This window comes from Telopea speciosissima, chromosome 5, assembly GCF_018873765.1.
Source record: "Telopea speciosissima isolate NSW1024214 ecotype Mountain lineage chromosome 5, Tspe_v1, whole genome shotgun sequence".
NCBI lineage: Eukaryota > Viridiplantae > Streptophyta > Magnoliopsida > Proteales > Proteaceae > Telopea > Telopea speciosissima.
Genome location: NC_057920.1, coordinates 69,860,574 through 69,884,663, shown reverse-complemented (window position 1 = coordinate 69,884,663; position 24,090 = coordinate 69,860,574). Strand labels below are relative to the sequence as shown.

Here is a 24,090-nt window from a genome sequence, read left to right as displayed (position 1 = left end):
CTTACAAGGAAAATTTTACGGAACAACCATAAGACCGGCTATGATATATGGCATCGAGTGTTGGGCAGTTAAGAAGCGTCATATAGATAAGCTAAGCTTTACGGAGATGAGGATGTTGAGATGGATGAGTGGCAAAACTAGAAAGGATAAAATAAGGAATGAACATATTAGAGCTGGTTTGGGAGTATAACCCCAATTTAAGATAAGCTACGAGAAAGTAGTCTGAGGTGGCATGGTCATGTTCAAAGGAGGCTTCAGATGCTCCAGTTCGGAGAAGTGATTTGATTCAGATTGAAGGCTCTACAAGAGCTAGGGTCAGGCCTAAAATAATCCTAGGAGAAGTGGTGAGGAAAGACATGCATAGTTTAGGTCTTGTTTCAAGTATGACATCGAATAGACTGGTCTGTAGTTGATGTTGTTGTGTTCATTTTCTTTTCTTTTAATTTTTATATCTCGCCTTCACAAGGATTCATGTAGACGACCCCATTCAGTTGGGATAAAGCTAAGTTGTTGTTGTTGTATTAGTGTACTAGCCAAAAGTAGACCTCAAAGGTCCAAATCAAGTAAGCGATATGTAAGTTTTAACATATAAACAAGTTACTAAGTATTTTTTTAATATACATATTAACCATTCTACTAGTTTTTAGTAACATATTAAACAAACATTAGGTAACATGTATTTATTAATAATAAGCACTTAGCAACAAACAGAACAACACTTTATAGATTACGACATAGTTGTCAAGGTGGCAAGGCAGCAAGGCGACCTATGGCGGTGGAGGGGTGTCTAAGCGCTTAGGCGGCAAGGCACCCAAGTGTTATTTTTTTTTTTTATTTTCCCTCTTTTCTAACATTATTTAGTATGCTACAATATGTACCTTATATCATCAAAAATCAACATTAAGCCACATCAAGTCATAAAAAATCAATATTAAGCAACTTCAAGTCATAAAAAAAATAAACATTAAGTCGCATTAAGTAATCAAAAATCAATATTAAGTCACATAAAGTCATAAAAAATCAACATAGAACTAGAAGACGGCAGAATTGAAGAAGCAAGCTATTGGAAGTCTGAAACAATCAAAATGTCCATTTGTTTTATACTGTTCTTAGAAAATATGATCTTATCAATAAGTAATTAAACTGCTCTCGATTTAGAAAAATGTTCTTGTTCTCTAAGAAGTTTGACTGATCAAATGATTTATTTTTACATGAGACTTTGTATTAGGTAGAACACATAATTAGCTTTCCAACAAATCCAAGATTGCATAAATCTGATTTATATTGAAGGAGTTATGTTTCGGTCAAACCTTATTTGGTGTGTGTAGATGCTGTCAAAATCGCTTTGAATGATTTTTTTTTTAAAATATAAAAACAAATGAATATTTTACCGCACTTTGGGTTTTTAGCAATGTTTTACTATATTAAGATTTATGGAATTTCAAGATTTGAAAAAAAACTCAACATTAGAAAGTTGAAAATTTCACCTATCGCAAAAAATCCAGTATTTACTTATTTATGGATAATAACTTAAGTAAATGAAATACAAATATAAAAAAACAGCGCCTAGACAACTATGGATTACAATAATTCAAGATTATCCGAATCTGCCGAAGTATGCATTTTGTTTTTTAAATTTCAGATCACTTGAAGAGGGGGGCAAAAAAAAAACCCTATTTATGTGTTTTGCATTTTCCCATCAATATATAAAAAGATTCGAAGGATTGGGAAGAATTGAACATTTAAATCATTCAAGAACGTAAAACTATCTATTGACATGCCTATTTAGAACATAGTTGTCAATCGTCGCCTAGGCGACACCTAGGCATAGGCAGGTGACTTGTTGTCGCCTTGCATCGAGGCCCCTCTTAACGCTTTGGGTCACCTAGACGTCGTGACAACTATGATTAAGAAAAATATTGACCATTTGAAAATCCAAAATGCTAAAATGTATCATATTCAAGGATTTAAGTCTTGGACCGTATCGTATCGTCTCGGCCGATACGTCTTGGTATCGGTCGTGGTCGATACGATACAGGCCGAGACGTATCTTTTTTTATTTTAAAATGCAAATGTCTCGACTGTATCGAGACATATCGATCGTATCGAGACGTATCGATCGAGATGCACCAATACGATACGATACGTATCGATACAGCCGAGAGTTTTAAAAAATGTTATTTCGTTATATTTAAAAAAGCGATACGTATCGAGACGTATCGAGTCGTCTCGATATGTATCGACCGATACATAACGATACATATCGAGACGATTCGATACGTTTCGATACGTATCGTTATTACATATCGATACGTATCGAGACGACTTGATACGTATCGTTACTTAAAACCCACATGTCCATTTCATTTCTGAAAACCAGAAAGTCGAACTTTGAGCAGGCTGCCGGAAAAAACCTCTTTCCAGCTTTGAGAAACCCTTCAAAAAACACATTTAAACTTGGTTTTTGGGTAAGATTTGTTGAGGGCTTTCAATCCTTTGCCAAAAACGACCCTAACGCTGGTGAAATCACATCATTTGGTGCATCTAACAGCCCACATTTGAAATCAAAAGCTGTTCTTGAAGGGAAAGGTAAGTTTTTTGAAAAAAACTTGATTCTTTTGCTTAAATCTTTAATTTTTGGTATGAATCAAAATGAATATATTAAACTAACATAGAAATTGCATTCTTTGTATACATTTACAAATATTTGACTTCAAATCCACGTTTCCTTGGCATATTTTACCCAAAACTGAAAATTCCTTCTTTAAAATGATTTTTTTTTTATTTTCTTCTTAAATTTAAAACAAATGCTAATGTATATAGTATATGTAGTACATTATGTATAGATCTATGCCATCCCAACAAGATTATACATTTACCCAAAAATCTGTATTTTTTTTTAATTTTTTGGGTATTTTCTGAATTTATAAAATACTTAAAAAAATATCAAAAATCATGATTTTTCCATCTATACTCTTTCATTATAGTTTGATAAAATGTATAATTGGCTGAAATAGAAGAGAAGAGTTAGATTCATATATGTAGTACATTATGTCATTTTTTTTTCATTATTTGAAAAATTAAATAATGTGTAATTAGTTGTAGAAAATATAAAAATGTTTAAATATTGTTTAGGGCAACTTTGCTAGGTAGTAAATACATGAAAATGATGCAATGCATGACATGCATCATAATGTCTGTCTATACTTGTATAAATTATTGATGTGTGGATTTGAATATTGTTTAATACATATCTTATATAGTTATCTACTTTTGTTTGGTATTTAGGACGATGCCGCGACAACAAGACATTGGGTGGTCTTATTGTACCAAGATATATGCATGATATATGACACAAATTGCTTGTTTATATTGTTTTTTGTGTCCAAAAGTGTATTTTCATTTGTATTTTGATCATTTTCATGCGTTTCTGCATCGATCGATACGTATCTCCGATACGCTACGATACGATACGTCTCTTAAAATCGCCTGACCGATACGATACCCGATACCGATACTTAAATCCTTGATCATATTTTTATTATTATTTTAATTTCTTGAAATTAGTGAAAAATGCAGAAAGTTCCAAAAATCATAGGAATCATAGATCCATGCAAGACAAAGCACATATATAGGAGAATATTGCATTTAAAGCAAGGAACTTGAATTTCCTCATAAGTTCACTATTATTTATATTTTTTTTAATATAAATAATGGATAGATCCTAGGTCACTTTTCCAAGTTAGATGTGATACTTGGCGAAAGCAAGGAAGGAAAACTAGGATTCAAGAAAATATAATTTCCCCTTCCCATTCAGGCTGTTGCTTTGATGTTTGAACTCTACATTGATGAGTTTTAATGCAAATTTTTACTTGTTTAATTGCTCCCCTTTTTGGGTGTAGATGGGATCACTACTTAGACTTTTGGCCAAAAAAAATAAGAATTTTTATTTAAAAGCTGGGATTTCTTGGGTTTTATGGCAGCCTATGTATCGAGTGTATCGGTCTGTAATGGAATATCAATCATTCCGATCAATTCGATACAGTCGATACAGTTCTGTATATAAGTGTTTTTTTATGTATCAATTATGTGTGTTTGTAAGGGCCAAAAGAGATACCTATCAGTCCAATATGGTAGATATTTATCAATACTTAAAACCTTGGTTTTACTTACCATATCACTTTATCATGTAACCTGATTAGGTTGTTGGCAAAATATTTGGAGTTCGCCATCCATGGTTTCTCTTTATTTTCATTCTGGCCAGCATACAATGTTTAATTCTGGACTTTCACTTGCGTTTTAATCTTTATACACAGGTCTTTGGTGATAAAGCATTCGAGAAATTTGGAAAAGGGTTCATGTTGATGCATTTTTCTGATCAACACTCGGGCACATACAGGAAAATGCTATATTTCAAGTTTGCTCTTCCAGATGCCAAGCACATGGCTGACATGACCCGATTGGTGGCTCTTGTACCATACTACATTGATTTGATTGGCCGTTACAAAGTCAGTTCGCAGGTGTGTTTTCGTTTACCTTTCTATTCAGACTGCCATTAGTTTGATCATTTGTTGGTCCTATTCATGATTTTTTACTTAATTTTTTTTGTGACTTCAGGTCCGCTCTAAAACAGAAGCAGCTAGGTCAAAGGTTGCCCAAGAGATTTACAAAGAGCATCTAAATGCTAGGCAGGAAGCTTTGCAGAAAAGGAAGGCAGAGAAGAAAAAGATAGAAGAGGCTGAGGTGAAGCTCAGTGGAGAAGCACTTCGCAAAAAGGAAGCAAAAGAGCGAGCACGTCAGATGAAAAAGGCAATGCCAAAAGTGAAGATGACCCGTGCTCACTAGATCCATTTTAGTTGCTGGCAATATTGGGGCTCTATGGTTCTCTCTCTCTCTCTCTCGCTCGCTCACAAAATTTTTGCTTGGGTTGCAGTCAAACTATTTGGATGTCGTATAATTTTTCTGTTATCCAAGATAGGTAGTTTCTTCATCATGCAGCAGTGTACTTTAGTCATTGTTTACATATATGTTAGCCAGTGTAACCATTAAAAAGATTTTGGGGGATTAACCGATTGACTCATTGAGGAAACTAAACCTGGCCTCTGCCTCTCCCAGGTTTCTAGTTAAAATACTTTAGCATTCAATTTGAAGGGTGTGAGGGCACTCAATTTGAAGACTAATGGGAACTGTTGAACACATTTTGGATCTTCTTCATTTTTACTCTTGATGTGGATTTTATTTGTGGGATACAGAATGTTTGGCTTTGAGATTATTCTTAGGAACAGAGTTAAATGGTTTAATGGATTGGACGAGTGGAAGAGGTCATAAACTTCAGTGACAGACCCAGCTTTTTCCTTATCCATGGGTCAACTTTGAGCCAAAACAGATTTTCCTGCTATTTTATTTTGTTCGATGAAAGGTGTTTCTGCTTGTTAAATAAAGAACCTGGGTTCTGACATCTGACCTTGATCTACAGGATAAAAATCCCAATTACAATGAGGGAGAGAGAACCCGATGATCAACCTCTCACTTCAAACAGAATGACCTAAAAGAAAGACCAATCCCTGAGGACTTATGCTGGATTCACAGCCTGCCTAGCTTCTTTTTCAGAATGTGAGTCCTTTGTAGCTGCTACATAGCAACTATGATGGACTTGGGGGCATACCAGAATGTTCTCGTATGTGAACCTGAGCTGGCCTCCTCTGAGACTTTTGCCTTTTGGCCAAGAACCATGTTTACATAATCTACACTTTTACATATATTTTTCTGGTGGAAGTTTTCCTTCACTGTGGAGAAGGGTTCACCTCACAAATCTACCATCATCATCACTCCCTCCCCCCCTCCTCTTCCCTACCTTATATGTTGGAGGTCGAAAAATGCCCTTCACTGTTCCCTGATGCGCATCCAAGTACAGTGCTGGCCATTCTCCTCACCTTCTCCTCACCCTTGCTAGTAAGTTCGGAACGGAATTGAACGGGAACGGATAATGAGGCAGTTAAACGGATTAGACGGTAATAATATTTTTCAACTAAGCCCTCACCATCTCTTAAGGTAAATTCAGCCCTATTTCTGTACAGCAAAATGCAAATTAAAAATTCCCCTAGTGGAAGTCGAATCTTGTCATGGTCTTTCGAGAAAAGTCTCGTGCAAGGCTTCGTACCTTTCCTAGAGCTTTAACAAAGACTCACACTAAGGAACAAAAATACCAACTGCTAAAGTGGTATAACTATCATTTCAGGTCCAGTTGATTATTCTTTTTATTATTATTATTATTAGTGAATGGAAATAGTCTAATTAAACCATAGTTGAAAAATCAGGTTTGACTCGGATGAGTCATTATTAAACAGACAAATTCTACAAAAAGATTAATTTTCCAAGCATTTGGATGTACTGAAAGTTGCATGGGCACGAGTGCGACGAGCGCATCACCGAATTAAGTGAGCTTTGACAAGTTGTTTAATGTAGTGCTGTATATAAATGCATATCTGTGTGGCTAATCACAGCTCATGCAAGGGAATATCGAGGTAAATGCTATCTCGATGTTACGTGGCTTACCGGGATATTGACACACGTAACCAATGGGAGTCCGCACGCAAGAACCCGACGGAAAAGCCACTGCACGCTTCATTCGATTGGCATTTCACCCACATGGCTCATTGTGAGCCCTGGATCTCGAATTTAACTACCAGTAGCTTGTGCTTAAGAAAAACACCTCAGATTTTTTCCAAGGCATGGAATTTTCGCCTAGCTGTGTGGGGGGTCATGCTGCCCAGCACGCGGGGCCATGCCCCTTGCCTGCCACATGGCCTGTTGCTGCCACACAGAAGAGCCATTGCCGCCCAGCCTTGACCTTGTGGCCCTGTTGCTGCGTGCATGGGGCCTGGTGGCCATGCTGCTGCCTATCTGAACCTCCGATCCTCTCCAGCCCAGCTGGGCTTGAGCCAAAGGCCATGTGGCGTTGTATCTTGCGGTTCTTGCCACCTCACACAGATATTAACATCTTGATGCCACTTCATCAAACCACCTAAGCCCTTAGTGGGCCTCACACCCTTATAAACATCCAAAACTCATCAACATGCTACCATGCATAATCTCATGTAAACCACATGCTGAATGCATCCAAAACTCATCAATAAGCACCAAACACATCATCTACCATACCAGAGTCCTGCAAAAAGTTACTGAAATACCCTTGGGCATCAAAAGTTCAAAACACAACAAAACACTGTACACATCGCTAGAACATATGCACAATTACCAAAACACCCTTGGATTTTCTCAGACACGCCAAGCACCTCTCAAACACCATCACCAATGTACTATTGCCAACAATGACAACATATACACCTCGAACTCACTGAACACTGCCAAACTTTGCCACAAGTCCAACAAAATGTTGATTTTCAGAGCAAAAAGTATTTTCATTTCAATTCCACTCTTCTACATCAACTTTACTTCCAATCAGCTGAATCAAGGACCCAACTAGAAAATTTTCTTATTCCACTCCACTGTAACAGTGGAGATGAAATTTAATTTCACTTCTAACTGAACAGGTTGTCAATAGTAAAAATAAACAATTAATCCATCCATCATATGACATAAAACCATGCATGGATATAAAAAGTAAAAGCAATTACTATGCTTCCAAGAAACCAAATTGAATTGTTACAACCACAAGAGAATAAATGAAGTTTATCAAAAGAAAAAAAGGAAGGTTCACATGAATGAAGCATCTGCAGATCAACCTAGAAAATATGCTGGACAATGTTTAATCAACACCACCAACCTTTGTGAAGCTTACCATTGAATTTTTCTTATTTCATATATTTGATGGTTTGTGTTTGTCAGATACAAACAATTAGCAAAGGTATGCCACACAAAAGAGAAGAAGGCTTTATTGTTTGTAATATCATTTTGAGAAGCCCACAAGAAGCTCTACATGGACACAATATTACATAAAAGTTATAGATCACTGAACATTATCAACAGCAGTTTCTATCTTTTAAGCCATGCTGCTGGAAAGATATCTTTTTAGCTTCCTCTTGAAGACAATGAGAACAGCTGAACCCACAATGTATGCAAGCAACCACATGGATCTACTATTCTGTCGTGAAAGTTGATTTAAGCATTGCCTCATAGGAGCAGTTATATCATGAGGATACTTGATACCAAGGTTTCTCTCTGTAACTTGTCTAGAGGGTTGGGTAGTATCATGCATAGAAACTGTCTTGGATTCTGATTCATGTTCACGCTGCTCTACATCAGGTACTATGTCTTCGTTCTTCTTTTCATGAATCATCTGCTGCTTATCAGATAAGTTTTCTGCGATTATAGTTTTTTGCTCATCGCCCATTGCAGCCACCATACCATCTTCCATAACGTTCAGGTATGGGCCCTGATCAATTGAAGATTCTAAGGCAGGGTTCAAAGAACAGTGTGTCTGCAAAGTCACAAAGAGTTTGTGATCAAAATCATCTTTAAATTGCATTGATTGTAGATAGGATAAGAGATCATATACTGACATAGTCTCATCAGTTTCATGATTGAGCAGTCTAATAGCATCAAATGCTCAAAATTCTAGTGTCCTTAACTATATATATTACTATTTATTCTACAACTGACAAGTGGGCAATGAACATATTATGCACCTTGTTTTGTCTATGCATAAGTGGACGCGGACTAGACTGTAGGACACTAAGGAATTCATCAGCGGCCCTTACCCACCTGCAAAGGAGAAACCAACCATATTCATAAATGTCAAAATCAAGTAATAGATGGTAATCTAATACAAATTCAAGTTATTAACAGACATGGTAACTCCTTCAAGAATTAGATATGGAAGCTTTATGCATGAATGTATAACATACTCATAAGTGAATGCAAGCACAGCATATACTGACATAAGGGTGGAATATGCTTACTTTCATACAAGAAAATATCACAACAACTAACTTATCTAAATATGATTCCCTCAATCTTGAATAACCAAATCTGTTGGAACAATCAACTATTACTTGGCAATGAAAAATGCTGCAAAGACAGGGTTTATAAAATACCAAAGAGAATCTCCAGTAAGACCCTCGGAAAAAGCCAGGTGTCCTCCATGTTCTGTGGTAGCTAGGACAATATTTTTGTTTGCCCTACAAAAGAGGAAAACTCAAGTAAGATGCTCATGAACTGAGGTCAAAGGCAGGATGGGAAAAGTTTAAAAAATAAAATAAAAAAGTGTTACACCTGCATTCATCCCATGGGATAGCTTCCCTTGTACAAAGTGGATCATCCAATGCACTGATGCAAAGGAGTGGCACTGAGACATTTCCCACATAACTAGCACTGCTACAACGCCTATAGTATGTATCCACCGTCTGAGGAAACAAGGTCCTCTTTTCAGTAACACATAGGAAAACAGTGTGTGAGAAGTATGCCAAGTATTTGATACCTCATACTTTGCAACAAGACATGTAGCATGGTTGTCAAACTCCCGAACAGAACGTGCCTGATGAAATCATAACAAGATACCATCATAAATTTGAAGGAAAACAGACATTAATTAAGTTTAATTAAATAATTCTCAATTTCAGTATTCCATTTCTAGCACAGCCTGGTATTTCCCCAGTCCCTATCATAAACTGAAAATGTTTTTGTCCCATGTTTATTTAGAAAAAATATTTGCTACCAGCCTGCCAAGAGAACTATTTATCAAATAAGAACAGAAAGAAAAAGAAGTAAACTATACACTTAATCCACATGAAATGAATGAAAAATCCTATTAACAATTAGTAAATAAAGTAATCCTACAACAGGACAACAATAAACTGAATAACCTTGATGGTCTATAGTTACTGCAATGATCCCATTACACCTTTGAAAAAATAAGAGAGAAAATCCTATTAAAGTAAATGATGATCTTCGGACATGCTACTCGTCCTGCCCCCTGTTTTGGTATGAGTAAAAGCTAAATTCATTTTAAAAAGACATGCATTCCAAACACTAAACACCGATAACCATCATCCCATTCCAAATCTTCACCCAACATTTGACTATTTTGGGGCTATTTATGCAAGTTAATATGACTTTCCATCTCCAAAACATACAGAAAATCTGGTTTCCTACCTGCTAACACTAAACGGTACTTCCTGCCTATCTTGGCAATCTGGTCTTAACATCCTAGAAGAAAGGATCAACTCCTAGATGAAACAGGAAAGGAAAATTAAAGAACAGGAATTCCTTCGAAGAAACATGAAACTCCTAACTAATCATTAATTCACCTAGAAAATATATTAAAGATCCCCGACAAAAAGGTAACAGTCAGTATAAATTCTAAGGATCCTTAAAATATAACCATTTAGCAATCCACATAAAGCTTCTACTAGTTATTAATTTTACTGAAAACTCATGGTTGTCATGGCACCAAGGAGCCATGGCAGTTGCAAACTGCCACCTAGACAAGATCAAGGTGCCTAAAGTGAGCACCATACTTCAGTAAAACATGTAGCATTCAGGGTATGTTTCCAAGTTCTTTTCTTCTTTTTCCCCTTCTTTACCATTTCTTCTTCCCCTTTTCTGCCCTTTTCGCCCCATTTTTTAACTAAAACTTGTCTGGGCACCTAGACGGTCACCTTGGATATGTCTGGACACCTTGTCACCTAGGACGCACCTAGGCAATGCCATGACAAGTGATAACTATTTGATGTTTTGCAACTTTTATAGAAAGGCAAGAAGGAAAGCAACTTGAGCATCCCAAGAGCTGAAGGATCTGACTCAAGCATAAATCTTTAATTACTGTCCCACGTAATCTTGTTCCCTGGTTACAATGCAACTTGGATGTTGTATGCAATGAAGTAATGGAACAGAATGATAAGAGCTCATATTTTGTCCATGAGAGAATGAATGTACCTTATTATGGACTAAAGTATCTCACAGCAAAAACAGAAATTAAATCATGACTCAGATAAATCTTCGATATACACAATTCTTTTCCATCCAGATACATCATGTGTAAACCCGAGAATGCTATTTTTCTTTAGCAAAGACGGAGCATAAGTTTTGCTTTTCACCCACCAAAACATGAATTAAGTTCCTTTTTTCCCCTTCAAATATGCATTGAGGACTGAACTAGTTCATCTATTCAATAGCTCATTCAAACAAATTGATAGATTACACATCATTTAGTTCCCGAACTGGTAAATATCCTGTTTTGTTCATGCACTCATTATATATCACTAGAAGATCAGCCGATTCCCAAAGACCATAAAAAGAAGAAGTAACCTTTTTTATGCCCTCCCAGTTGCCAAGCCGAGAATAGACAGGCTGATGTCTGCAGGAAAATGTTTAGATATTGTTATACAAATACAAGCACCCAAAGCTGGACCATAAACAGTTTTAAATTAAATCACCAACTCATTATGGACAGAAGATCGAACAGTAGCTACAACTATCAACTTGAATTGAATCACAACCTTCCAATGGATAAGAGATTTCATGTAAGAAGACTCAAGAAGGAGAAATGGACATACAATTGGGCATAACCTTGTAGTCCAATGGTAAGAGCTCTGTCATAGAATCTTTGCACAAGCCTGCGGTAAATGAACCTGTCACAAACCTGCAATGCATTTATAACATACAACAGCAACCCATATCAAATGTGCCATCAGCAGGTCTGAAGATCATTCAATGTCGTATCAACAGCTAAACACATTGTAACTTCGGAACTAATTACTAGAGACATATATAAGGTCCTAGAAAGGAAGAGTACCCAAGAATAGATATGTATTCCTAACCGCCTACATAAGCCACATAGCTTTCGGATGTTTTTTGTGCATGTCATGACAAATAAATTAGAACAAATAAGGCACCGTTTGATAACCTTTCTGCTGTTTCTGTACTGAGAAACAGCAGAAAAAGCTTTTTCCATTTCTGTGCTGAGAAACAGTTTTTGGGGTGTTTGGTAAACCTGTTCCGGAAACGGAAAAAATGATGGGGTAAGAACTCGTCTTCTTTCTCCTCTTCTTCTTCCCCACTTGCGGCCAATAGAGACTAAGATGTGAATCCACCCAAAAAAAAAAAAAAGTATCATATGGGGATCTAACGCCCTTGATCTTCTACTCTGAGACCGCACAGAAGCAAAAAAAGGCCTGCTTTTGAATTTCTCGAGCAACACTGCCAATAGGCATATAGGCAATGCCACTGCAGTAGTCCAAAAAAAAATATTTGCATAGTTAAGAAGTGGAGGTAGACCAAAACCAAATGAGATCTTAAACACACTAAGGCTGGACAAAAATCCAATCTTAGAGCAACAGAAGCAGAGGAAGAGTAATCTCTCCTTTCAGAAATTTAGAGGCCAAAAAGATAGAGATTGGCAAAATGATTCGTTGGTGGAGATATATTAAAATAAAAGTAAAGGAACAGAGGAAAAACGATAGTAAAGGAACAGAGCTCGCACTTGTATCCTGCAAGAGAAAATAACGGAATAAAAGAAGAAACGATAGTATGGAAAACCTTTTTCACTTGTGGGGGTGTTTTTTTACATTGTTATAGTGATTTTGTAATGGGTCAATAAAGAAACGGAGGAGAAAACCAGAGAAAACGCCTAAAGAGTCTAGATACCAAGGGAGGACGAACGACGGTGATCAGTAAAACAAACAGCTTCGTTTCTGCAACATATTGCCTTCAATGGAGAAATAGAAGAGGGTTTAGAGCTCTGATAACAAATCAGAAGGGGCCCTTCTGGATTCTTGCAATGGTGGTGGATGACGAAAAGGAATGGAGGCGGCGGCGATACAGAAGAAGAAAGCAACAGGCGAGTTGCAGGCGCTGGAGCTAGAGGATGCCGCTGGAGGAACTTAAGGATGACGATGGGATGAGTTTCTTCTTACCCTAGATGGCGATGGCGAGTTGCAAGCGCTGGAGCTCGAGGATGCCGCTGGAGGAGCTTGAGGATGACGATGGTGCTGAGTTTCTTCTTACCCTAGATGGCGATGGCGAGTTGCAGGCTTGAGGAAGCCGCTGGAGGAGCTTGAGGATGACGATGGCGCTGAGTTTCTTCTTTATCGCAAACGATTCCCCGCCCCCCCCTCCTTATTTTATCAAGCACAGTTTCAGTTTTTTTGTTTCAAGCAACAGAAAAACAAGTCAAGTCATACTTGTTTCTTCAAACCCGTTCTCTGGCCCATAAATTTTAATTTATGTTTCAAAAACCAATAGAAACGAGACAAGTTTATCAAACACTATTTGGGATGTTTTTCCGTTTCTTAGAACAGAAAAACGGAAAAACGTGTTTCTTGGAGAGTTATCAAACGTCCTCTAAATATTTCAACCATGAACCAGTTGTGAAATTTTCTTGCTCTCTGTGTCCAGAGTCTAGAACAGTATCTATTAGCAAAACAGGGTGTTGCGTCAAGAAATCGTCGAGCGGTCCTGCGAGTGCCGTCACCTGCAAGTGGACCAAGGGGTCAACAGAGAGAACCGGTGTGGTCCCAGTCTGGGGCTCTCTGATGCCAAAATTAGATCTCCTGGCGCAAACAGATGAATAGTGATTATTCAATATGAGATTAGATGTCCTCTGATGGGGTTGTGTACCTTGCCTTTTATAGTAACGTATGGCGGTGTGGAGAGTCCCAGTTTGATGGCGATTGTACCGTTGAGTGGATAAAGGCCCTGGGTAACGGGGCTTTATCCTGATTGATCATCTCCCCGCGGGAGGGAGTGTCCTAGTGGTATCAAGATCCTTGGTGGATAGATACCCGCGTGTGGTGATAACGTCCTTGGTGCTTGAATCCGTCTGGGTGACGTGACTTCTAAGCGGCGGCCTAGAGTCCTAGTGGTGACATGAGTCTGTAGCGATACGATCGGGTCATAGGTGGGTAGCCCCCACCTCACGTGCCCACGATGCTGTGCCTAGGTGAGGCCGCGCCTGGGTGAGGCTGCGCCCCGGATGTATGGCCGCGCCTGGGTGAGGCCGCACCCGAGTGGTGGCCGCGCCTGGGTGCTGGCCGCGCCCGTGTGCTGGGACCCCGGTTCGTTCCCCTTGGTTATGGAGCGGGTCGTCTGTGACACGTGGCGGTCGTTGATTGGCCCGGTGAATATTGGATGTATCACAGGGAATGGACAAATCATGAAGTCTGAAAAGTGAGAGAGAAAACAGAACTATATAAAAACTGGATTTCATGCATATCATAATTCGATATAGAGAGGATGGAAATTTCATCATTGTTTTCTTCAAAGGTTCTGATTAAAATGAAAAAATTATTACGTGTTATTGAAAATATATATTTATGTATTGGGAAAAGGCTGTACACACTGCCGGTGGGTACAGCCCTCTCACCTCCCTTTCCTCCTGACACACTCTCTCCTCCCTGACATGTGGGCAGCCCTATATGCGGACTGTGCTGCACCCCCCTCCTGTGCTCCCACTGGCTGGGATGTAGATCCCATTACACACCTAAAGCGTGTAGATCCTGTGCCCTCAAGTATTAGCAACATCAGGATATTGACAATCAGAAACATAGATGACACGATGTCTAGGCGACTCAAGGCATAGGATGGGGGCCTGGACGCAAGGCGTAACCGACAAAGAGCCTGGACAAAGAGCCTGGACGCCTAGGCAACAACTTGTCAACTATGATTAGAAATTATTCTGATTTGGGTTAATTACTGGTTTGTTTTTTGTGTTCACTGATTCGTAGGTCACCTCTTTCTCCTCTTAAAGCTTGGAGTTCAAGTCTCAAGTTTTAGGCGTGTATATGATTTCGTTAAGGCGATGTATATAAGGAAACCTAAGTTTTTTTTCTCTAGGGATTTTGGGCTGAGACGCAGAGTTATTGAAGGTGAATTGTTCAGGTGTACCTGACACAGAATTGTTGAATTTGTAGACGAGGCATTGTTTTTAGGATTCCCATTGTACCCAAGACAGAGAAGACTCCAATGGTATTGAGAACAAATACAATTCATCAGCTTTGGTGCCACTATGGATGTCAGATCTCCTGTCAAGTTCATTCACAATTTGATCCCGGAAATCCTGGAGTTGAGACCAGGTTCTCCACACCTTCGCTAGTCATTACGCCTAATAGGCAATCCTCGGAAAGATCATGGATGTTTATTGTTAGCAGCCCTTATAACTGAATGCTTGAGTGATCAACAGGGATCACCAAGCCCTTTATTTATAAGAAAAAGAGTTACAAATATTCAGACTCAAACTAGGAAAACTCCCCATTGCCGATCTAATTAGGAATACTAACTAGGAATCAGCTAGGAGGGAAAACCCAAAAATACCCTTATCAGATAGGATTACATTATTTTAACACTCCCCCTCAAGTTGGAGCCCCTTCCTTGGAACCCCTTTGTAACCTAGGGTCCAAAGAGAGGGAGAGAAGACAGTGAGCTTGTAGAACGACTCTCAAACCAGAATCAGAGAGTGCTATGATACCAAGTTGGAAATGGTATAAGATTAATCCAAGAGATAAGAGGAGAAGATAGGAAGTAAGAAGAGAAGAAGAGAGAAACAGATGGCAACCGAATAATGGAGAGAGTTGTTTCCACTCCCCTATTTGATTCACTAATATGAAATAGTAATTACAACCACCTCCCTAAGGAGGTAAAAGGTAAAACAAGAAAAATACAACACAAGACAAAGAAGATACTAGACTAGTATCCAAACTACCCTTATTACATAACTCTTAACAGTAATGCATTTCAGAAAGAAGAAAGGTAACATGACACAGTTAAAGAACAAAATAAAAGTAGAATTAAAGAACTGCTTTGAACATTCATTACAAAATTGATGTTTGTATAAAGAGGGAAATAAATCTAAAAAGATGGTGGAGCTATTTCACAGTCTAAGTAATGCTTGAGATCATCGTCAATTTATAGCTAAGACTTCAGCTCAACTGAATCCACACCAAATTATCAACAGAATTTACATACCAAAATATTGGCACCAATACTCGTTCCAACGACAAATACAGGGGCTTGTGGATATTCTCGATGAAGATAGTCAACAACACTGCGTACATCCTCTGTCCACCCCGCATTATAGACGCAATCAGACTGCCCAGAAATATATACAGAGATTTCATATTACAATAGAAATGAAACGGGATGAGGACTAACTTAACTCAATCTGCAGACCGTAAGACACCCTGTTGATTAATAATAATAATAACTGAACAAGAAAAAAAAAATTGAAACCATAATAATAACCGAACAAGAATCCATAATCCAAATTCATTGATAATCATGTATCAGTGCATGACTTCAACAATAAACCCCCACCTCACCCCCCCCCCTCCCCAAAAAATCTGCATAAATTTGTAAACAGGAGATGCAAAATATGATCGGGCTAACAAACCAATATGAGCTTGGCACAAAAAGCATTCTTGGGATACAATGAACTTATGATTTAAAAAAGGTGAAGCCATAATGAAGATTCTGTGATGTTTTTCATTTACACGGCTGTTTCTTCTACAATCGACCGGTATAAACATCAACAACTTCAAATTGGATCAGTTTCTCCTCAATAAGTGCTTGGGCAAATAAAATCCTACCTAATGAAACCTACAATAGGAAAACACTCAACAACATATGATAGTAGAGGAAATTTTAGCACAAAACTTACAGTAATTGAAATTCCACCCAGTCCACGATGGTTACTAACAACAACACTCCAGCCACGTTTTGCCATCTTGAAGGCAAGATGCTTTATATACTACAATATAAATCACAATGTTGAAACAGTAAGTGAGCAACTAGAATAAATAGTCCTAATGTACACATGACTAGTAAAATATTAAAAAATAGGAAGGGTACAATGAGCATTGATCTGAAGCAGTAAAAAAATAACAATAATGATAAAAAAAAGCTACCAGGGACTGCCTGGTCTCAAAGAATTTCCCTACCAGCTATACCCCAAAGTTTAAATAAACTGGCAGCCTGACTACTTTTCAAATTAGGAACTATCAACATAACTTTTACAAGTGAAAGGGTTGAGAAGAAGAAGATGATTGAGAAAGAGATGGAAGATTGGTTAGTTCACCACTGCCTGTCTCCTTTATATATTATTTGCCATAAAAAACAGAAATTAAAAGTCTGCCCCCATATATAAGTCTAATTCCTTTCCTATTCCATACACATTACATTACTGTTCCCAAAAATACCCTTACATGTTATTCCAACAACCAAGTCAAACAATCCCTTGATATGGTTGGGTAAAGAAGTTTCTTGATCTGCTTACTAGGACAAATTGTAACCATGAAATGTTGCAAATCCTAGAAGCACTGAACCCACTTGGCGACAAAATCATGGAAAGGGCTGATGATGTAAAACAGAAGACTTACAGCACATGAAGAATCACTTGATAAGCCGGGGATTACTACCACAATAGGGGTTGAATCATCTTTAGAAATGGGATTATTCTTGCAGAAACTTTCTTTTGAAACTGTAGAGTGTGAAGACATAAAATTAGAGAACCATATGTAACCTAATGAATTCGCAATAGCAAAGCTATGAAACTTCTATCACACAGTGTTTGGTATAATGAGGGGAAGGGGTTAATTCAGAAATCCTCCAAAGTTCTAAATCAATGATCACAACTAGCAACAACAAGCTAAGAGGTGCTAAATCTGTGTCAATTAAAAAAGAAAAAAGATAAGGATATCATTTCACTTTTCCAAAGTATCATACTTTTTCTCCATAGCCATAAGCACCAGAAATCTAGAAAAACTTACAATCCCCAAAGGAAAGTTTTACTATGAGTAAATAAACAAAAGATAAATTTGTGTTTATGAACAAAGATACCAATGAAGTATAAGATAAACTTAAAGATATGAAACCGATTATGAAGTTTCCATCCCCACTTGGCCAAAAAGAACATCCCCATGGATCTTACAATAAAGTACTTTTTGTTTTAAATATCAGTAAAGAACAAATTTGCTGTGAAAGATCAGTGATCCTGTCCATGGGAGTTGGAAGATCATCAACCAAATAGAAATAATAGAACAAATCCACAGACGAATGCATCAGAAAAAGCGATGGGATGGAAGAAGAGGACCAAGACTTCTGAAATATTACATGAAACTTCATGGAAAAAGAAAAACATCATGACACACTTACAGGTTGGTGCTTATCCATGTAAAACATGCATAGTAAACTGCTGCTTGGAAATAAAAATAGGTCCATTCTCATAGAGAGTCAAGCAACTAAGAGCCATCATATGCTGACAGACTTTAACACTTCAGAAAGACTAATCCTAGATGTCTATTGCAGAAAGACGAAGGCTGAAAGCACAAGGGAAGCGTACAAACTAAAATCAGTTAGTCAGCTATTTAAAATGCATTTAATAATTCTATTTAGCAGAAAGGATTCTTTTGGCCTCATGAAATATAGAGTTACAATTATTTTTAAACTGGTTCTAGACTCTTTATAGTACTACCAACCATCGTCCAGAACAGCATGGAACTTTTCCTCATTGTTGGTCCAGTTATTTCTGTTATGTTCCTTTGATTTTTCAAACATTGCTGAGTCATTGACCCAAGGACTACAAAATGCTTATACAAGTCACAGATGACCATAAACCAGTCACGGATTTACTGAAAGCCACAGCTTTACAGTGAGAAGGATAAGCGTGGCCTCGATCTAAATGATAGGATCACGGTGGTGCTTCTTCAGGTGCTTCTTCAGGCTATGGACATGGGGCTTCTTCGAGGTATGGAAGTTATGGATATGTCAAGCACAACCACAATTTAGTACCATGCCGACATTGACCAATCCAGAGCAGTACATGTGATTCTGCCATGAGTGAGTCGCATTACCTTCACTATTTCGACTAGGGTCAGTATTGCACGTATGTTTAGTCTGTGTACAACATCATCCTGGTTGCTCATTTAACTGAAAACACTTCCCCATTTGAGATTGAACCAGCCCAAAAGTTTTTATGGATAGACTATTAGTACATGTAAAAAACCTCCTCCTTTATACATAATCAATTTAATGCCCTTGTCCCGGCGTACTTTGTTCTCCTTCTTAGTTTTTATACATTTATATTTTACAAATTGCTTACTTATAGTATTTTATGCTTCAAAAGTGTATCTTGACCATCTCTATGTGTATCTTTAGCGTATCTTGCGTCCCTCTGGTTCAATATGATATGTCTCTTAAAATCAACCCTCCGATACAATACCAGATACTGATACTTAAAACCTTGAGTACCAGAAAGCATCACCTTCTTTTTTTTTGGGGGAGGGGGGAGGAATATATTATCCCCCTACAAGTAAAGCATCTGGAATCATTAAAAGGGTTTGCCTAGATGAGAAATATTTTTTCTAAACAGCTGCATCATTCTCTAGAATTAGGAACAATTACAATATAAAGATTTTATGGCACAAAATGAATTATAAAGGAAAAAATGCATTTAGGTAGAATGTAGGAATAACCAAAGCTATAGGCTTCTTCAAATTAACATTGTTGAGGATTCAAGGTTTTTAGTCATTTGTTCAATGAAAACTAGAAATTAGGAAAGTTAGGGCTTCTAGAAGGAGCAAATAAGGTCATTACGAGAAATCTGCAGTTTTTTAGTTTAAGACCACCTAACCCCCCCCCCTCCTCCCCCTCTTCCAGGGGCCCAAATGTAGGAATAACCTGAGGTATTGACCTTTCCAAATTTAACAGTGCCATGCAAGATTTTTAGTTATTTGTTCAATGAAAACTAGAAATAGTAAATTATGGATTTTGGAAGGAGCAAATAAGTTTATTAAAATAAATCTATAGTGTTTTAAGTCTAAGGTTACGAACTCCCCCTAGGTGGGGGTGCTTATTATCATGCTACAATAGCAACTGATACCTTGTAACTGGAACAAAGTAACAGAAGGTTGCATCCCAGAACAATTGCACTTGAGAAGGCACCACATGTATTGAAGATTAATATCTAGATATTTAAGAATATATCCTATGTAAATTTTCCCATTTTATAAAAGTGGACTAAAATACAATCAAATCATAGAGAATAAACGGAATTCTAGAAAATGATGACATGGACTAGCAATCACCCACGGTAATTAGAATGGAAGGGATAACCAGATAATAATAATAGGATACTTGGAGTAGTTTGACAAACAACATCATGGTCCACACATTGATTTAAAATCAACAACAAGGTTTAGCATGTTATAAAAATTAAAACCAAAGATTCACTGAAGAATGACCAGAGTTTGAATAAGAATAAAATTTCATTATACTTGAGGAAAATAAATGGCCTGCACTACCAATTCCATTGTACTTTCAAACAACCACTGATCCACTTAATTTAAAAATATAAGGAAATTTTCATGGCATACCATCACAATTCAGTAGCCAATCCAAAGCAATAGTTTCACCATCAGTTGCACGGAACATCTGCCTGAGAATCAACATTATTTGTTAAATAGGAACCACCATGGATTGCAAATCTTAAGCACACTGTATATTATGCACTAAGCAAGAAGCTCTGCTGACTAGGAAGTCATGTCACAAACTACCATCTATATGGAAAATATTGGCCAACAAATATGCAGACAGACATAATAAGTAATCATTCAAAATTGCTTAAATCTGATTTATATTGAAGGAATTATGTATCAGTCAAACTTAATTTGGTGTGCACGAATGCTGTCACAATCGCTCTGAATGAAAATATTTTTTTGAACATCAAACCAAATGAATATTTTACCGCACTTATGGTTTTTATCAATGTTTTACCATATTAAGATTTATGGAATTTTTAGATTTGAGAGAAACCCCAACATTAGAAAGTTGAAAATTGCACCTACAGCCAAAAATCCAGTTTTTGTTCTTGAACTAGGGGTTTGACTTTTTTTCCTTTTGGAATTTGATTTTTTAACTATTTTTATTGGATTCAAATAGGGGGTATTTGCTTATTTATGAATATTATCTTAAGTATTATTCAAATGATATTAGGCATAAATAAGTGTCTGTCCTGTGTCTATCCTGGTTTCTGATATAAGTAAGTGTCTATCCTGGTTTCCCACTAAGTGAAACTCCTATTTGGACTTTGTTTATGCAAAATCTGAAAGTGCCATTTGGAGCTTTGAGGGATGGTTTGAGACTTTGTGCGAACTTGTATTGTTAACTCCGACTCTGAGGTGACTCTCAGGTGTGTGTCACAACAAAGGTATAGCCTTTGGAAGGGTTGGTATTGGTTACAGGAGATCATGGACCACATTGAGTCTACTAGGCCTTTGCTCTCCTTCACCTTTAGAGAGGGGAACAAGGCAGCAGACTGGTTGGCCAATTTAGCTTGTGAATCGGCTTCTGATATTTATTTTAGTAGGGAGATGAATCTCCCTCTGGATCTTCGGCGGATTACCAGAGAGTATGCTCTTGGTTTTCCTGTGTTAATTCCTTTGCTTGGGGTTGCTTGTAAGGGCTGCGAGCTTTCTTGGTTTCCTTTCTAGAGAGTTATGAGTTTAATATCTTTTGGGCTGGGGTAAGGCGGGTATGTCCCCCTCCCCCCTTGTATTCTTTCCTATTTTTTGATTGATCTTTAATAAAATCATAGGAGCTGGCCCGGGTCCCAGGTAATATTCGGGGTAAAAAAAAAAAGGGCTGAGTACCAACTACTGACACTTTATCGTATATAAAGCCAACACTTGTGAGCACAGGAATAAAAATTCGATATGCAATTCGATTTCTCACCTTCTGTAGCTGAAAACAGGGGGCCTGCAAAAGAAGTGCAGAAACAGAGTCTGCAAGTGAGGACTTGAAAGCCATGGAGTAGCTAAATACCTGCACAATTGAAAATTTTAACAAGTTAAACAGGGGGGAAAAAAACTAATTACTTCAAAAATAAAAACCCAAACCCAAACCCAAAATCCAATGACTAATTAGTTAGAATTTATTAGAAAAATAATTAATTAATAAAAGAAAAAGTACCTTCCATGAAGAATTTTGCACTTGGAAGCTACACCCTCATATATCTCCGAGCTGGAATTGAACATCAAAGACACAGGATCTCCTCTAAATCCTTTCAGAAGATCAGCAATCAGATGAAACTCTAAAAAGTTATAAAGGAAATTAAGCACCAGAAAAATGCACCCAAAGACATAAGAGGAAATGGGTATCAAGCAAGCTGCTTTCAGAAGAAGCTCCAAAGCCGAAGCAGAGGTCTCTGCTGTGTCCAGGCAATCCATGGCCATTGCTCGATAAGAAACAACGAAACCAAATGCCTTAAAAGGCCGTGAACGACGAAACCAAAGCGTTTGGCCAGTTTTTTCAAACTTTCTATTCAAAATGGATGAACGGATGAGCAATGAGAAAGGCGGAAGTAAGACGTAAGAAAATGCTTGACTGAGATGTGTCGTCACTGTAGTGATCTTAGAAATGTTCAAATGACTGAGAGACGTTGAGTCCAACGTTCCAAGAGTCAAACACATTAACGCTATTACTCTAATGCCCTAGACCACAAGAGTTTTGTTGGAAATGGAAAATCAGATTTTCTGATTTAGTTACCTCACCCTCCTTCAAATCTAGTGAGTCGAACTAGTCACTGCAAAATGATTTCTCCTACGTACAACTCGTCGTTTGATTGAAGGGTAGGTTGTCATCGCTTAATTGACTCCGCTGGCGATGGATTGAGTTTCGGCTCCTTATTATGGAGAATGGGGATTGAACATTATAGTATTTGATATAGAGGTTTGATTTGTTTTTGTTTGTTTCTCTTCTTCTTCTTCTTTTTAATTAGGTTAGGTTTGTATTTGCTAAGCATTGCAAGTAATTGGGTACAGGTGATGGAAAGTTGTCGCCTGAGAATTGGGAACAGAAAATCATATTAACTCACAATTCCGAATATTTGTCTGTTGTGTGCTTTAGTGCTGTACAGCTCTGGAAGCTGATTGGGTGGTCCTGCCCTGTGTTACAAAATACCCTTCATACGCCGTGTTCTCGAGAAAGAGGGTGAGGTTGAAGATGAGGCAGGGATAGGGCCGTGAAGATTGTGCTTTCGGAGAGGTGGAGTTTGAGGAGGCGCTTGAGGGAGCCAATGTGGGTACGGACTTCGATGGAGAAAACGTTGTTGGAGGAGGTAGAGTAGCTCGAGTTTGGAGCAGTTGGTGACAGGGAGGATGAAGGCGTTGAGGCGGTTGCCGTGGAGGTGGAGAAGGCAGAGCTGGTCCAAAAGAGAGAGAGAGAGAGAGAGAGAGTCGATTTGGGCTTAAAGGTCCGAGGATGGGAGGGAGAGGGAAATGACCCTGCCGCCGTGCCATGAGGAGGTACAGCCGTTGCCTGATGTCCAGTTGCTGATGAGGTTGCCATGGGTATCGGTTTGTGTTCGAAATCTGACGAGTATGGTGTCGTTGATGGGTCCGCTGTGGTTGCTTCGTGTCAAATGACGATGGCGGGAAGTCTCGGCGCCGGTGGGGAGATAGAAAAGGGGTCAGTGTCTCAAAACAGACGGAATCGGGGATTGAATTGGTCCTGCCGATGCCGGAATCGGTCCCAATAATCCTAGCGATTTTAGTATTTCTCAGCTTTAATCGACGTGTCGAATTGGTCACGGCTCACGGCCAGCCGAATCCAATCAAGATCGGTTGATTCATCGATTCGATATTCCCGATTTTCTAAACCGTAGAAGCGGTAAGAAAATGAGTGTAGGGGTGTCAATGGGCCGGGCTGGGTCGGGCTTTGCCCTAAACCCCCTAGCCCAATGCTAGGAGTCTTAACCTAAACTCAAATCCAGTCCGGCCATGCTCTACCAGGGCCAAGCATACCCTCAACCCAGCCTGACCTAGGGTTTTCCCAAGCCCGGCCCGACCATGACTCAGGATCAGAAATTTTCAGCCCTGACCAGCCCTCAAGGCCAAGTATCTTTGCCCAGGCCTTATTCCGGCTCAGGACAGGGCAAGGTGGGTTTGGACCAACAGAGCCAAACTTGCACACCTAATTAGACTGGAGTTTTTAAAAACCCAGTGCAACCCGACCCACTAACACCCCTATATGTATGCCTCACATACCATTTGTTTTTTATATGTGCATGAAAAGGATTTAACATTTTATTTTTAACAAGTGTGCAGATGGTGGATAGGTTCGAGGTTTTAAAACCAGGAATTT

General features: G+C 38.4%; 1 protein-coding gene and 1 pseudogene across 2 annotated transcripts in view; one reads left to right on the top strand and one right to left on the bottom strand.

The window, feature by feature from the left end:
* Positions 1 to 5,193, top strand: part of LOC122661277 (uncharacterized protein At5g49945-like) — a 42,150-nt gene extending 36,957 nt beyond the window's left edge. For both annotated transcript variants that reach the window (XM_043856626.1, XM_043856625.1), the window contains 2 exons: positions 4,317 to 4,520; positions 4,618 to 5,193. In XM_043856626.1, coding sequence (XP_043712561.1) covers positions 4,317 to 4,520; positions 4,618 to 4,845 — 432 coding nt within the window. In that variant the 3' untranslated portion in view covers positions 4,846 to 5,193. The remainder of the gene's footprint in view (positions 1 to 4,316; positions 4,521 to 4,617) is intronic.
* Positions 5,194 to 7,808: 2,615 nt separating this feature from the next.
* Positions 7,809 to 22,245, bottom strand: LOC122662264 (annotated as a pseudogene).
* Between the last annotated feature and the right edge of the window lie 1,845 nt (positions 22,246 to 24,090).